A 17,987-nucleotide genomic window follows, 5' to 3' on the forward strand; every position below is an offset into this window, starting at 1 on the left:
CTGTATTCTATCACTGTATATTTTTGTGGTTCTCTTTCTCATCCTGTCACTTTCTCCATTATCTCTCGTATCGTTTCCTCTTTCTCGCTCTCTCTCACTCTCTCTCTCCCGCCGCAGCTTCACCACTGTTTTTATGGAGCTTTTTTTTTTCTCCGCGCTTCTCTCGAGACGGTCGCTCGTGTTTATCCCCGGGAGGAGCCAATCACGATGCTAGGACGTGGTAGTGATGGTGGTGGTGACGGTGGTGGTGGTGATGAGAAACACGTGGTGGTGGTGGTGGTGGTGGTGGTGTCGACAGCGGCGGTGGTGGTGATGGTGCTGTTGCTAGTGGATGTTAAGCTTATGACTGCTTTTATTTTGCTATTATTATTATCATATTTTTTTTGAGGCTGTACTTTTTTTAAATATCATTATAATCGTATTTTTTTTTCACTGTCAGTCTTGTCACACGACGCAATAAGTGAACTATTCTGAAGCACTTATGCATCGCACCTCGAACTACATACTTTCAAAAGGCTCTTGTAGTAAATATAACACGCAGGTTTTAAAAGGCGGTTTCCATAATTCTAGTGACAGATTAACCCTGATTCTTCATAATTACCAAGAGAAACACTTGTGAACACCCGAATAATTATCTTTGACCTTTGAAAACATAAGGACGTGGTGAGGAAGCAAAGCAGTTTTGAAGTGGAGCTTAAATCTACACCACACTAACAACACACCATGCCACGCCACACCACAGTACTGTACACCAACCACAGTAAACCTTCTCCTGACTGAGCCACACCTCATTTTTTCCTCATATAATTATACATTTCCTGGCCCTCCCGTCACCACCACCACCACCACCACCATCACCACTACGACCTTACATCCCTGGTGGTGGTGGTGGTGGTGGTGGTGCGCTCAGCAGGTTATAGGGCCAGCAGAGGGTGTTATGAGGGGGAATTGGGGGGTTGAGGTGCTGGAGGCGCAGGTGGGGGAGGGGGTCACGGTCCGTCAGTCAAGTGTATAGCGACAACCTGTAAGCTTTTCGGGGACACCTGGGGAGCCTCTCTCTCTCTCTCTCTCTCTCTCTCCCTCAGCAAGATTGTATGCCAAGAGAGAGAGAGAGAGAGAGAGAGAGAGAGAGAGAGAGAGAGAGAGAGAGAGAGAGAGAGAGAGAGAGAGAGAGAGAGAGAGAGAACCTATCTACCAATCTCTCCCACTATCTCAAGAAAAAATACACAAATGTTTGACTTAACTTTGAGAATATAACAACTTTCTGGTCTTTTGACATGTGAAATAAGATTGCCAGGAATTTATATGAAAAAAAAAGTCTGAAAAACTGCTGCTCTCTCTCTCTCTCTCTCTCTCTCTCTCTCTCTCTCTCTCTCTCTCTCTCTCTCTCTCAAAAAAAAAAAAAAAAAAAAAAAAAAAATATATATATATATATATATATATATATATATATATATATATATATATATATATATATATATATATATATAAAAACAACCTGGCTTCCCTATCTAGGCACTGTGTTTCCATAGAGATCACCTCGCACCTTTTATCTCAACACTCCTCCCTCACTCCAACACACCCCACCATTCACTTGCGTTGAAGTAACTGGCAGTGTGCGTACTATCAGGATAAATCTAACCTGATATAAGAAATACTTGGGAGAGAAAAAAACATGCAAATAAATCTGATGAACTTTTTTTTGACAGCATAGAAAAGTATTAATCTGGAAGTCGAGGGGATGACATACAGTCTTAAAGGTTTCGTCATTCAGACTTATATTGGTTAGCGTTTTCTCAATAGTACGTATCTAATCAATTCTGTTGTTCTTTTCTTCCTCCTCACCTGCACCAGTAAGCTTCACTGGATCTGATATTCTCTCTCTCTCTCTCTCTCTCTCTCTCTCTCTCTCTCTCTCTCTCTCTCTCTCTCTCTCTCTCTCTCTCTCTCTCTCTCTCTCTCTCTCTCTACCCAGCACTCTACCGTAAATAACTTCCCAAGGCCTGCGTTATCTACCAAGACGGGACAACCTTGCTGTGATAGCGAAGGGGCGTGTTTCCCTCACCCTTCCTACTGAACCCTAACCACTCACTCCTCCCACTCCCGCTCGCCAGCCCGCCTATCCATATCACATCCCCGCCACCGTACCTTTCTCTCTCTCTCTCTCTCTCTCTCTCTCTCTCTCTCTCTCTCTCTCTCTCTCTCTCTCTCTCCTTTCGTTTCCACTCCCACGCACCACCACCTCTCGAAGTGAAACAGCGAAGAGTGATAAAAAATATATATATATGACTGCCCCCCGGCCCTACTCCCTCCGGCGATGACCTCCCCCGTGGGAAATAGGAGTTTAGTCTTCTACGGCAGGAGACGCAACAACAAGACCCAGTACCGTTACTTACTCCGGGTACTAATGATAATTATAAGTTTCATCTCCCCGGAGGCAGAGCAGTTTATCATTAAAACAATAGAGGAGAGGCATAATGAATACAAATCAAGGTTACGGTGACGAAAAATACATAATACATTTCAGAAGAGTTATGAGTGTTATTATTGCATACACTGTGTTCGTGCGTTCCTTTCTCTTTACCTGACCTCAATGTTGCGGCGCCTCCATATCAATCCATCAATCATTCAATCCATCAGTCAGTCAGCCTCTTCCTTAGCTACCAGCCTCCCACAGCATCCTGTTATCTACACTCACCACCACCTTACCTGCCACCACCCCTTACCTACACTCAACAATCCCTTACCTGCCTAACCCACCAACCTTTACCTTACCTAGCCGAGCTTACATTAACCTAAGCTACCTTACCTGCCACCCCTTGACCTAACCTAACTTACCTCACTAAACAATTTTTACCTTACCTTACCTAAACTAACATCCCTTACGGCTTACCTAACCTTACCTTACGTACTATACCACACCCATCACCCCCACACCAGCCCAGACAGACCCTCAAAAGCACCCACGCTCATTTAGTTGACCCCTGTGGCACGCCCCTCACCAGTGTCCCAGCCTCAGAGCCCTCAGCCAGGTGCAGGAGCGGGGCGGACATGGTTAATCAGACTCATGAGCGCCACTGCTATGCCCGACCCCATGAACAAACAGCCATGCCTAGCCCCGCCTCGTGCAACCCTACCCAGTGTATTCTCTTCTGTGCTACACCTATGGAAATGTGCAGTTGTGGTCATGGTAGTAGTAGTAGTAGTAGTAGTAGTAGTAGTAGTAGTAGTAGTAGTAGTAGTAGTAGTAGTAGTAGTAGCAGAATATCATCAGAATCATAATCACAAATCCCAAACAAACACGGAAAAATCAAAATGAAAACACACACACACACACACACACACACAACACATGAATTTACACACACACACACACACACACCAGAATAACAGATGAGAGAGAGAGAGAGAAGAGAGAGAGAGAGAGAGAGAGAGAGAGAGAGAGAGAGAGAGAGAGAGAGAGAGAGAGAGAGAGAGAGAGAGAGAGAGAGAGAGAGAGAGAGAGAGAGAGAGAGAGAGAGAATAAGAATAGAAATTAGATACAGAAAGAACACGAGACTTATGGTAGAGGAGACAAGACAGAAGAGAGAAGAGCAAATGAAAGGAAGGATTGAAGAAGCAAACCAAAGCGCGCGAAAAAAAAAAAAAATAAATAAATAAATAAATAATAAACGGTAACAAGAAAATGGAAAGGTAATAAGGAGGTACAATAATTAATGAACACCTATCGCCGAGGTATGGAAGGAAAAAGAAGAGAAAGGGATATAAAAAAAAGAAGAAGAAATACAAAAATTGATTAAGTGTGCAATCTTTAATTAATATAGAATGGTGCGCCTTTACTCACTACCTCACCATCATTATATTACTAGATGTATTTATTTCATTACCGAGTGTTAAATGGAAATCTGGACATTACTAGAGGATTGTTTTAAGTACTTAGCGATTGCAGGTATAATTTTCTTCATAGACTATGTACTACTACTACTACTACTATCACCACCACCACCACCACCATCACTACTACTACTACTACTACTACTACCACCACCACCACCACCATCACTACTACTATTACTACTAGAAGAACGGCCATATCAACTTAACAAGATGACCACGCCCTATACATGACCACCATTACAAGACCATACTAATCTCTCTCTCTCTCTCTCTCTCTCTCTCTCTCTCTCTCTCTCTGTTGCTTATTCCCTACTTCTGTTTTTGCGGGAGCGTCATGTTTCTCTCTCTCTCTCTCTCTCTCTCTCTCCCTGAGTTCTGGCGCAACACAAGGAGAGGAACAGCGGCGCGGGCGGGAAGAAGGGGGAGGAGGCGTTGGACGGGAGAGGGCTGATGGGGCTGGGAGACGGTAAGATCGGCAAGGGAGAGGGAGAGAAGGCGGGCATGGACGGGAGGCAAAAACAGGAAGAATAATGATGCGTCCCAAAGTAACACATGCTTAAGGGGGAAAAAGGGCAAAGAAATCGGGAGGAGGAGGAGGAGGAGGAGGAGGAGGAGGAGGAGGAGGAGGAGGAGGAGGAGGAGGAGGAGGAGAAGGAGAAGGAGAAGGAAGAAGGAAGAAGGAAGAAGGAGAAGGAGGAGGAGGAGATATAAGACTCATAAGACAAACGAAAAATGAGATTGAACACACACACACACACAGAGAGAGAGAGAGAGAGAGAGAGAGAGAGAGAGAGAGAGAGAGAGAGAGAGAGAGAGAGAGAGAGAGAGAGAGAGAGAGAGAGAGAGAAGAGAAACATAAAAAATGACATAATACGAATAATGAAAAAGTAAAAGAAAACTGACGGAGGGAGAAAGTAAAAATAATTAGACAAAAGGGAAAGTAAGAGATAAAAGGAGATAACACTGGGAAACAATGACGAGATGGAAGGAAAATAACGGAGCGGAAGGAGGAAAAAATGAAAGGAAGAGATAATAAATTAGGGAAAAAGGAAAACTTGACACATATTTCTCAGGAGGAGAGGAAGAAGTAGAAGAAGGAGGAGGAGGAGGAGGAGGAGGAGGAGGAGGAGGAGGAGGAGGAGAGAGATTTTACTCATTTGTGTTCTATCAGTTTTTAGTCTTATCTTTTTATTTGTTTAATTTGATCTCTAACAGTCCAAGTTATCAGCAGTATGACACATGAAGGGTGTTGAAACTCACTCTCTCTCTCTCTCTCTCTCTCTCTCTCTCTCTCTCTCTCTCTCTCTCTCTCTCTCATCCTATCTAGCTATCCATGTGACACCATTTGCCCTTAAAAGTCACACACATACACACACACGACCATTTCCGCCACGAACCAAAGACGTAGAAATAATAGCAAGAACCATCACCACCACCGCTACCACCACCACCACCACCGCTACTATAAACACCACGAGTAATACGTAACACCAAGAGGCGACTCCAGGACAAGTAACATTTACCCACGTATAAAAACAGTCTGCCCACAACACACCAATACATCGGGACAACACAGAAGGCGGTCTATATAGTTTACCGGGACTCTTCTATGCAAAATGTACTGTGAATGAGACGGTGATTATTATTTTTGCTGTTATTTGTGTTATTAATGTTATTTTCTTTAATATTACTAGCCGTTTGAATAGTTTTGGTGTTATTACTTATGTTAAATGTAAATTGAACTGACTCTTAAGATTACTAAATACGAGACCCATTCAAAACACTAATTAATTCTGAGTTAATATGGAGCCCAATATAATTATAAAAAGCCGCCACCTTTCGTTTCTGATTGAAAGGTGAGGGGAGGTTTACAGTCGAAGATACTTGTAAATGAGCCTTATTGGAGATTACGAGAAAACAAACGGTAGTTAAAATAGGGGAAAAAAATAAAGTTACTCTATACAATACGCAAACTTATAGAAGAAGAAGAAGAAGAAGAAGAAGAAGAAGAAGAAGAAGAAGAAGAAGAAGAAGAAGAAGAAGAAGAAGAAGAAGAAGAAGAAGAAGAAGAAGAAGAAGAAGGAAGAAGAAGAAGAGAAGAAGAAGAAGAAGAAGAAGAAGAAGAAGAAGAAGAAGAAGAAGGAGGAGGAGGAGGAGGAGGAGAAATATATTATAATGTAACCTAATTTATCACGGGAGAGGGGAAGGAATAGATAAAAGTATAATACAGGGATTTCCACGATGGTTTCTTATTACGTCCCTTATTTTCTTATATTCTAAACAAAGAATCGGATCCTAAAACGTTCTGCCCTCTTTATTTCCACTACTTTGTTGAAGGTTCTGGGATTTTCAATTATACTTTTTCATAATTTTAATGATGGAAGAGAGAGAGAGAGAGAGAGAGAGAGAGAGAGAGAGAGAGAGAGAGAGAGAGAGAGAGAGAGAGAGAGAGAGAGAGGGGGGTGGTTTAAAACACAAACGTATAGAGCATCAGACCAGGGAGTCGTGATGATGGTAGTGATAGTGATAGTGACGGTGATGGTGATTGTGATGGTAGTTGTGTCAGTGCCATGAGGAGAGGAGAGAGAGAGAGTGCCACCTCAAGTCGCTGCCACCCTCCGTGTAGGCCTATCAAAACAGAGGGTCGGAAAGGGAAGACAGCCGTGACTGGAGATAAGAAGGCGAGGTTGGCTACAAGAGGCTCGGGGCGTGACAGGAAGGGAAGGACGAAGGAAGCACAGGATAAGGAAAACCCAACCAAGAAAACGAGATAAAATGTATATACTGTACCTGTTAGGAAGAGGATGAATGAGAGAGAGAGAGAGAGAGAGAGAGAGAGAGAGAGAGAGAGAGAGAGAGAGAGAGAGAGAGAGAGAGAGAGAGAGAGAGAGAGAGAGAGAGAGACGTTCCTGCACCTAGCCACACTGACCACTGATGACCATTCCAAGCCTGAGGGGCAAGGGTCAGCCTCTCACCCCTTTACCCCACGGCCTCCTACGACCCCTGCCTCTCACCTGGCGTCGCACGAAAACACCCTGGCTTTAAATGCACGACCTGGCGGCAGCTTTCCCTCTCAGCCGCAGGGGACCTTGACTGCTGCCCTCACGCCGTATCTAAGCCGCCTGGACCTAATGACACGCGCCCTCACAACACACTGAGGAAAGACTTAATGACTGCCACAATGTCGCCCGAAACCTCACCGAGATGCAAGCAGGCGGGGAAAATGGAACGAGGCTACGCTTGACGAGGCTCGAGGCTGCGGGTCACGGCGGGGCAGGCAGCTTGAGTGGTTCTTTCTTGTGCCTCCTTGCAAGCCTCGGCCTGTACAGTTATGTGAGAGACAGCTGGTCACCGTCACCCTATACAAGTGTGTACGGAAAGCGAGGGGCATGCGCGAGATGGGCTTAGTGTGGTGTTTACTTGTTACGGTGCTTCCTACGTTGTTTTGATAGTATTCAGTATGGCAGTTTATATGTTGTGTTAAGCAGTGATGCAATAGGAATTCAGTTGCATTGTTTTGATATCATACAAGTTTTTCTTTTCTGAAATTAATGAGTGTGGTGTTTACTTGTTATCATATCAGCGTGTTTTCTCGTTTCGATTATGTTTAGTTACTCATTTTGCTTCACAACTTATGGAATAACAAGATGGACTACACTGTGATTCGATATTTCAGAGGTGCTCGCTTCCTGCAACTATCAGCTCCTTTAATACTTGACACTAGAAGCTGTGGCGGATACAACCATCTGTCTACCATAGCGCTGGGAGACCAAAGTAGCAAAGCGGCTGACAATGTTCCTACCAGATGGAAACTTTCTCGACTCATGAGTGCGGGTGACGACACACACACCACTCCCCGGGACGCAACACAAGCCTTTTCTCCTCCCCCTCCCACACACAGGTAATATTTGCATCAGCAGCAGCAGCGGCGGCACGGATGTTGACGTTCATAATTGTTGGAGAGACGCAGGTGTAATGACGACACGACCTCGCAGGTAATGGGGCATCCACCTGCTGCCGCTCACGCTTCTCCTTCAGGGGCGTGGGGTGAGAGAGAGAGAGAGAGAGAGAGAGAGAGAGAGAGAGAGAGAGAGAGAGAGAGAGAGAGAGAGAGAGAGAGAGAGAGAGAGAGAGCCCCTACCACAAAAATTTCTTGTTATATTATCTTTATTACCATTACTATTATTATTAATAACATTATTATTACGACGATCATCAATACCATTGTTATTATATGAGGCAGCTTTTTTTTTAACCACGAATACCATACCTACTACAACAACAACTAAACAACTAATACTACTACTAACACCACCATCACCACTTCTACCACCTAGCATGACATCAAGCGGTCCCCACACCTGCGAGGAACAGAGGGGTATCAACACGTACGTAGGTGCTGAGGAAGATGCCGAGATAGGGAGGCTGGGAAGAGGAATGTAGACTGGGCGGCATGAACTGGGTGGGAAGCGACGGGACGAGAGAGGCGAGAAGGATGACTAAGGAAGAGGAAGGGAGAGACGACCCACCACAACCACTACCACCACCACCACCACAGAGAAACAAAGCACCTTCCTCACCTTAGGCTTAACGGCACTGTTACAACTGGCCAATCCTGCACCACCACCACCACCACTAAAAACAATGACTCTATCGGTCTTCCCACTACCATCCCTACTAAAAACAATGGCACTACCACCACCACCGCCACCACTTACCAACCAACAACACACATATTGTTCTCTATTGATTTAATTTAACATGCTGTAGTCACGTATAACCCACCACCACCACCACCACCGAAAAAAAAAAATCTTCACTGCCAATCATACGACTACCGACAGCAGTCACTCTTTTTCTCCATATTTTAAAAGATCTGAAAAATGTTACCCCTCTTGATAGGTAGAGTCAAATACAGAACTTTTAACAAATATCGACATATGTCAGTCGATATTAGTGACGTCTTGTATCTCCTTCGAAACCCGTATAAGTCATCAGTGCAGGTTAAACAGACCCTCATATATGTAAAAGACTTAGAGTAAATATCCACGCGTATCAATTAATATTAGTGAGTTCCTGTATCATGAACGGCAGGAGTTTTGAAATACTCACTAGTTATCAAATGGAGAGTAACATCAAATAAGTAAAAAAGACCTCCAGTAGCAGGATGAATAACAACAGTATCCTCATTAAACCTTTCCTTTTGACTTCACATTTCCTTTCTCTCTTCTCCGTCTTTCCATCTCCACGAACTCAAGTTTCTTCACGCTACGAAAAGTTTCTCTTGAGCAATGGAGTGACGTGGCTTACTTATTCGTCTGTGTCTAATCACCTTTGTTTATAATCTTTGTTGGATACACTTAACATTTTCTTCTCACCGTGGTTGAATTTAACTAAATAAACAAATTAGACTCATAAATAACTGATAGCTATTGCCATTTAGTTACTCAAGTTTACCAGTCCCCAATTCTTCTTCCTTGACTGGGCAGTGGTGGTGGTGGTGGTGGTAGTAGTAAAGATTAGTGCAGTGATAACCTTATGAACGCCTTAATTTGCCAGTGGCCTCACATTTACTCTCTATTTAAGGCAGTGGACAAGGTTTGGGTGTGATGACCGCCATATAAGATTGTGCATCGTCACATTTCGCTGTAAGAACCCTCATCCGTTCCCGAAACATGACACACACACACACACACACACACACACACACACACACACACACACACACACACACACAGGAATTCTACATTCACGTCTACACCAACATATAATCCCACACATCCCTTGCCTCCCAACATCCCCTCCCCACCACCCCCTCTCTACCCTCAATGTCAAGGATAACTCGCCTATCTCCTCGCCTCCTATGACTCTCAATTTTGTACGCCAGGTTACGGTTAGGTTTATAATTCTCACGGGCAGGTTAATCTTCGTTCCGTCCACTGATTATGATTGTATGATTACCTCCCTCCTCCTCCTCCTCATCCACCTTCTTTTCAGACACTATCCTCCTCCTCCTCCTCCTCCTCCTCCTCCTCCTACTACTACTACTACTACTACTACTAACACCGTGTAGCGCCGTGTAATAAGGTCGTCAGGTGAAGTAGTTCTGAGATTCCTTCGTCAGAAAGAAAGAAAGAGAGAGAGAGAGAGAGAGAGAGAGAGAGAGAGAGAGAGAGAGAGAGAGAGAGAGAGAGAGAGAGCATTTTCTAAAAACATCGAATTATTTATCTTGAACCCAACACACTAAAAAATTAAAGAGTGATAAGAGATAGTACTCGTATGAGACTCCACTAAACAAGCTCTCTCTCTCTCTCTCTCTCTGACAAGTCGTCACGTGAGCACAACAAAGGTGTGATCATGTGCAACTCTTCACCCCACACACCTGTTGACCATGTTGAGTTAGGCTACTTTCTCGTCTTACACATCTGCTCTATTTTCCTCATCCATATCTCTCTCTCTCTCTCTCTCTCTCTCTCTCTCTCTCTCTCTCTCTCTCTCTCTCTCTCGCATCTCCCTTTCACAAAGTTGAAAGGAAAAGTGACTTCCGCAATCTAGCCTTACCTACTTCCTTGCTCTCCCACGAGTCACGCTAGAGTAGACACACACACACACACACACACACACACACACACACACACACACACACACACACACTAATGCCATGGTGGGCAAGCAAGGTAAACAATTGACTTGCGGGTTGACCCTTCACTGAACAGCTGGTGGTAAGTTGCGTGGCACGAGCGGCTCACACTTTCCTATATATTACATTGTAAGGGTGAGATAGCTCTCTCTCTCTCTCTCTCTCTCTCTCATTAACGGTGCATTTATAACTATTAATACTATCAACAAAATAAATAAATAACAATAACAACAATGGTGATAAGGATAGCTAACAGTAAAGTTAATCGCGTATTAGTGGCGCGTGTCCCCTGCAGCAGTGTGTCCCCACGCACACCGAGGCACGTCAGCACCTACCTGCCCTCGAACATCCCAAGCCCCAAGCATGTTCCTGATTACTAACTAGCCCCCTGTCCTGGCCTTCGTTTTGGCAACTGTTGCCAAGATATCACGTGACGTCTGCGATACCATGATTAATGACTGCCTTACAGAAGGAGTGTTCACTTTCCCAATGAGGTATACAGTTTACAACGGGTTTGGAGAGAATCACGGATGATGACTACCTGCGCGATGAAATAATGAACGTGTGTCACGGTGGCGGAGGGGGCGAGGCTGCAAGGCGGGGTCCAGCACACCTACACCGCCGCCCACACAACGCGGTGCCCTACTCCTTCAACATCACACAGCTGCTTCGTGATCATGCCAATCCCGCCGTCACTCGGCCCCCCAGCCTCTATTTGGTCCTGGCTTGGCTCCTCACCGAGAATAAACAACACTATAGCGCGTCCGTCACAGGTGTGTGCCACGACTTGGCTCACCAAACACCGCTCCTTCCAAACACCCTTAGCGTGTTCCAAACCATACATGGTCTCCACTTTATTACTTTTGAATAAACCAATTCGAGAAGAATCACTGAGTCCTCGAACACGGAGGGTGGTGTCAGTCATCACAAGTGACACCCCTGCCAGTCCAGCCAGGCGCTGGCTCGCGCTAGGTTAGGTTAGCCTGGCTCATGCATGTTAAACTCCATTATCAACACTCCTCTTTTCCAAATGACGCATCAAGCACTGGCCCGGCGGCATGTGAGCGACAAGGGCAGACACTCACTGCGAGGTATCCTGCTGGGGCTTCACAGTAACAAGGTAGTTATCCCGCGTCCTGGCAGAGTGGAGGCGTGCGTTGTGCCGTGATCGGCAGCGCGTCGGTCCGTTCAGGTTGCGGGTGCGCCACTGACTGACTGAGGCGAAGCGAGGGTCCGAGGGAGGCGGCAAGCTGGGGGATTGTGGCTGGCTCTGCCTGGGAGCGCATCACCACTATAGGGTTGGTTTCAAAGCCACCTAGGCCCGTGCTGAGCCCGCATGCTGGGAAGCATGACCCTTACTACGCCTAACACAGATTCTATAAATGCCAACCTACACCTTCATTCCACCTACGTAATCAAAGTGGAAGAAAAATACAGCTTCTGATAACAAATTTGAGATAAACACAAAGCTCATTATGACATTCTCGCGATGCGAAACTTTATGAAACGTTTGTGTGCACGCGACAGGATACTCTGCCTTCGTTCAGCGACTAGCCCGCCTCGCTTCAGCTGATGCAGGTCGTCCTCTAAACATTAAACGCAACTCACATTATTTACGCGACGACCCAAACATGACAGACGAGAGTCGTGCCGCTCGCCAGCACTTCCTCCCACGCCCATCATCAAGGACACTGCCTACAATTTACATTGAGGCGTGACATAACATCACCGTGTTGACCGAATGAGCGTGAGGCAAAAGGCGCTGATAAGGAGTTTCTACCAACACGTTGGTGGGGATCTAATCCCTATACCTCCCAACTCCCGTCTCAAAATGCCCGATCACTCTGCGGGAGTCTATCGATCAAATCCATGCCAGGGAAAATTGATCCTTCGGTGCTGGTTTGGCCTCAAAATAGTCGTGATCTGTTTACTCTATCACATCACCACGCACAGGTTGGAGGGACACGAACATAGTGGCATACGAGTGATAGAAATGTTACTTTTATGGTTCCTCTTCCTTGATTTTTCACAGCAGCCACAACAATGTGCAATCAATGACACGAAAATGTTTCGCTGGCACCAGTGGTACATTTTTAATGGTTATGTACTATTTCACTAATGCTGAATATGTTGATCTTTTCCTAGATCTCAACGAGGAAAGTTATACATGAGGTAAAGCACAACTCCTATCCAAAGATAATAATGCGACAAAAGACATGCAACCACTCCACCGCACTCGCTCATGCTGGTAAATAGTGTGCTTTCCATTTCTCCCATCACTAGTCTTACCAATGGATTGGTTACCAAGCAAACCCCAACAACCTGGAAACCTTTCCAACGAGACAGGATACATAATCTACTCCGTCAACTGCAAGACAAGAGGCTGTTCTGCACAGACACTTGCACACACCACCAATACTTTCTCCCCATCAACCACTACATGTAGCACATAATGTAAAGATGAACAGTGCTGCAGTATGTATTGTAAATATAGTAACAAATCTCCTTCTACAATATATATATATATATATATATATATATATATATATATATATATATATATATATATACAAATAAAAGAATGCTATTCTATAAGAGTAAAAAACAAGGTAGGCAAGCACAGTGAGACCATGACCTGTTTAACTATACAATTAGCTTCACTAAAAAAAACATGCACCCAACATATACACCACAGGAAACACTACCATGGATGTTCTAGTGATAATGGCAACACATATTTCTTAAGGAGAACATCATTAGACAAACAAACACTTCTCTACAAGTGTGTGAGTGCTAGTATAATGTTCAGAATGTTACCAGATGAATGGTGTGCCTGACTGGTCACTGCTTACCTATTACCCTCAGTAGTGATCTTAAACTTCTAAAGGCGGGTTCACACGTGTCAATATGTGACTGAATATGCAAGTTGTTAGAAGTATCAACTGAGCCCTTCTAGTCGGAACACATTCACACATAGCGACTGTGATGTATCGGCTGGTTGGAGGAAATTAAGTGAATGGAAACAAACAACTACTCAACAAGATATCTTCCTCTGGTAATGATGATGATTGCGATCAAGTTAAATCCTCATCTTCAAAAACATCTTGCAGATAGGGAAACAGTTCTTGGAGAATTGCAGCTATCTCATTGAAAGTTGATTTGCACAGGCTTTTTTTGCTGTATAATTCATTTTCAGGATACCAGATGTGCTCTTTTTCTCTCACCAACTCCAACATCTTCTCTACATCGACACCACATTTTCAAACCTTTCTCTGCAATGTCACAAATCGACTGAACAAAATCAACATGTTGGTCTTGTTTTAAGACTGGTCTTTCCAGTTGCTGGGCACCAATATTCAGTCAGAAATTCTACCAACTTGTAATTTCAGTTGCAAATTGACATGTATGAACCCACCTTTACACTCACCTGTAATGTCACTAAGGCACAACATCCAATCCCATTCACTGCTGCCAACTGTACTCTGTATATTCCTATGATGCTCAACAGAGTGGGTCACCCTAATGCTGACCACCATGTGTGACAGTATTTGATTATTTCTGTCACTGCCCAAATCTTAGGAAATTCCTTAATGAATAAAGAAAAGATGACATGCATGTATTACCTGTTGACATGATGAAAAACATCAAAGAATAAATCACAAGTACTCACCCTCCGCCGAGCATGCTTTCGGGACGTGGTGGCAGCAGGAGCACCCAAACATGGGCGTGCCTCATTGGCCAGGGAGGCAGAGAAGGAACGCGTGATTGAGGAGATTGCTACCGAGAAAGTTGATGAAGAGGACAATGGCGGAGTGACTGGTGCAGAGACTGGTGGGGACACTGAGTGGTGGGTGCGAGGTGTGTGAGGCTGGTGCTGGTTGATGTTTGGTGGTGTGGCCTGGAGGGGGGACAGAGGGGAGCGGGGAGATGGTGGCAGCAAGAGAGGGGAGAGGTGGGCATGGTTGCGGGGAGAGTTGACAGGGGAGCCTCTAGGTGAGCCTTTTAGAGGGCCAGCATCAGAGGGCAGCTTCAGCAGATCCTTTGAGTCTATCCTTTCTCCTGTGAAGAAGACACAAAGAATAGTGGGTATTGCTACATCCTGATACCTGCTTAATAGGCACAGTACATTGACAGATGATATGCATGGTGTGTGCATTCACAATAGCCTAATCAAAAATAGACTCACAACCACCAATCCATTACCCTTTCAGTGCGAGCTCACAGCTCATTATTCCTAATCTTCGGATAGAACTATGACCTCACACACCACACATCCCATTCCCTTGCTCAGGGGAAACAGTAACTGCCTTACTTGTCAGTGCTAAAATCACAGAGGTGACCAGCCCCTAGTTAGGTTTAAACCTATACCAACCATGTAAACCAACATAGACTCAGCCCCTTTATCACTGAGCTACGAAGCAATGTGTCATGACAATGCTTATTTTAGGCACTATTTTTGACTAGTCAATGTGCCTAGCAGTGATAATCTTTTGACAGGGATGGGATCCAGTTGAAAAGAAAAATGACCATCAAAATTTGTATTTATAAAGTTTAAAAGGAGTTCCAACCCAGACTATCTATACTATAAAGTTACCAAACCAATAAAAATATCTGTACCTCAAAATTACTTACTATATAGCTATAAACAAGAATCTTGCACAGCAGGCACTAAAGTAGTCTGCTTCACATCTATTAATAATCCAACTATTACCTAGTTAAGAAAACACGTGAGTGATGCCAGAAATAACAGGAATCAACACTATATTGTATAAATGGCATATATAATGTTATACGTTTCACATGATTGATACTCAAATTATTAGTAACTGAAATAATTTAATATAGATAAGAAGACAATGTTGCCAAGTCTGATGAATCCAGGCCCAAATTGCAAGCCTGACGTCAATGCCTCAGGGCCTTGGCTGTCTGACCTCATTACCCTTCCCCACCAACCACACACATGAGTTACAATATTCCACTTGCTATAACTTCTACTTTTGATTAGTATTTTCATTGAAATAAAGCAATAAGATAAATCACATACTTTAGTGTGTCCATAACATACTATGGTAGAAAGCTACCACATCAAAAATCTTAAAATGGCCTCAACGTTTGTGATTTCTAATCATTATGGAACAAAAATAAAAAGTGAAACAACTGAGCCAAATTTGGATCTCTAAAGCAATCCAATGTCATTATGAGGGAAAGTAGTTATATCACTGTGCAATAGTAGCAGCAGCATGGTGCAATGGTACCTTTGGTGATGGAGTGCAGAATTTCGCTGCACCACTGCCTCTCCCCGGGCTGGGACATGAACTCCCGGAAGAGTGCATCTGTCACGCCTTGCAAGTTGCACACCTTCAAAGTCATTTTACACCTGTAATAATATTTTTAACATTAGTCTAGTGAACTGTTATTTGCCATTTATCTATTACAGAATTCTAACGTTTGCTACACAAAAATGGAATATTATATCAAATTTGTTTCAACAAATTTTTCAAAAAGCTTGTCAGTGTTATGTGACTAAGACAAGACTATTGCAGTTAGTTTGATTAAGTACCACACTTGAGACAAATGTATAGTGACTGGTGTGTCTTCGAGGACATTCAGGACACACAGATCTCAATGGATGTCAAGCAGGGAAGTTGTTGCCTCCTTGGAATGTTCCAGTCTAACCCCATTTCAAAAGTGTACATTCTTATCCAAAGCTGTACAAACATGAATAATTGTCCTCCCTTACAAAAATCCAGTGCATGCTGCTAGTCTAGGAGAGACTTCTTTACTCTGCATTAAAAGTAGTGCTGGATTAGATTTCATTCTGAAAAGACCTTCACTCCTATGCCACCTAAAGAATGAGGCATGGCAAACAGAATAACTTTAAGGAGTCCAGGAGCCACCATGTCATTATTGGTTATCATCTGCACCCAAGAACCACACCTTCCCACCAAGTTTACATGCCTCTGTATCCTGATGCAGAGCAAATTGAAAAAGAACAACAGATAATATCAAATAAATCTGCGGTTGTACCAATGAAACTACAAATTTGCTGTTATTTGTCAGCCCCTGCCCAGGTCAATAGCTGTGACAGGGAAAACCCATGAGTATATGATATTACAGACCACCATATACCAAAATGATCCCAAACATCGGTGAGAATATTTCTAATTGGCATTGTCAACACAGTAGACCAACACAACCCACTATCACACGGTAGTGGAATGAATGAAGTAATGAGTGCAGATCAGCAGGCGCCCTTCATCCTTCATTCCTCATGGTGGCCCCTCCCTGTCCCTGTCCCTGCCCTCTCCGGTGGTCAGGTCACACCCTCACCCTGCTCTCCACGCCCTCACTCGCCTCACACAACACTTACCTGTGCCAACCTCAAACACCCACACCACTACAACCATCAACACCTCCACGTTATAATTAAACACAACAAAGTAATGAAACTGGCGCGCTTGACTGACAGGTTTGTTTACATGATACAACACATGCCGGTCGAGTTGCGCAGTCCGGTTTTTTTCCCACTTTATATATATAAATATAAAATAAACGATAAAATGCAAAGTTTATTAGATAAAACAGAAAACAAATAATACAAAAATAGAATAAAGATGAAGTGTGGAGAAAATATGTTAGAGGACAATAATAAAAGTCACCTAATAAGATACAAAGGGATGGAGGTCACAAGAGGAAGAGGAGCGCGAGAATTATTAATAATCCATATGACAGCTGAGGGGATGCGATGATGTGAAGAGCGTTGATTCCTCTCTCTATATATTGCCGTGGTGTCAGTATATGATGGAGAAATCAAAGCAGAGTGAATAATAAAATTTTAATGATTTTCTTGTTTCTTATCTTATAACTGCATTCAAGAGAGAGAGAGTGAGTTATATTATTTTAGATATTCGTGGCAATATAATAAAACCTCTTCACTAGATTCATATTGTATCATGTCATCTGTCTTATTGGGAACAATTCACATTAGTTTACACATAAATCATGTATTTTTCTTGGTTCCACCACTTTCCTCTTTGTATTGTATTAAGTAACGGTTATTACTAAGATCTATTTTCATTTCTATACAATTATCATTCAAATCTACTGATAGGTATACTTCTGGAAACAGGCCTATTAAGCCAGTGACTCCAGCCTTCGTGGTTTGTGGTTTGTATAAGTGTACCTACCGTAGGAACTTTGTGCAATCAAACGTATTTTTTTCTTTACAGTTTAAAATCTCTTACCCGTTTTTATTATTTTTTTTTTTAACACAATGATAAAGCAGTAAATCATTTACAAAATATAATAAAAGAAGTATTATTGACTTACCTTTAACTTTGGTGGTTGAGCTTTTGATGAAAATGTGGCTCAGCATATAATTTCATTGAAATAATGACCCAACATTGTTAGATCTGAAAATGTTATCATCTCACTGATATAGACTGCATAA

General features: G+C 43.4%; 1 protein-coding gene across 2 annotated transcripts in view; it reads right to left on the reverse strand.

Annotated features, from left to right (window-relative positions):
* The window catches only part of LOC123515993 (uncharacterized protein DKFZp434B061-like), a 111,121-nt gene extending 94,092 nt beyond the window's left edge, over positions 1 to 17,029 (reverse strand). Inside the window, exons 1-3 of one of the 2 annotated variants that reach the window (XM_045274963.1) lie at positions 16,908 to 17,029; positions 15,793 to 15,914; positions 14,208 to 14,596 (exon numbers count right to left, since the gene is read on the reverse strand). In XM_045274963.1, coding sequence (XP_045130898.1) covers positions 14,208 to 14,596; positions 15,793 to 15,907 — 504 coding nt within the window. In that variant the 5' untranslated portion in view covers positions 15,908 to 15,914; positions 16,908 to 17,029. Of the gene's footprint in view, positions 1 to 11,622; positions 12,106 to 14,207; positions 14,597 to 15,792; positions 15,915 to 16,907 lie in introns of those variants that run through there. The other variant, XR_006678043.1, reaches the window with a different exon arrangement.
* Positions 17,030 to 17,987: the final 958 nt, after the last annotated feature.

The sequence above is a fragment of the Portunus trituberculatus genome, chromosome 40, assembly GCF_017591435.1.
Source record: "Portunus trituberculatus isolate SZX2019 chromosome 40, ASM1759143v1, whole genome shotgun sequence".
NCBI lineage: Eukaryota > Metazoa > Arthropoda > Malacostraca > Decapoda > Portunidae > Portunus > Portunus trituberculatus.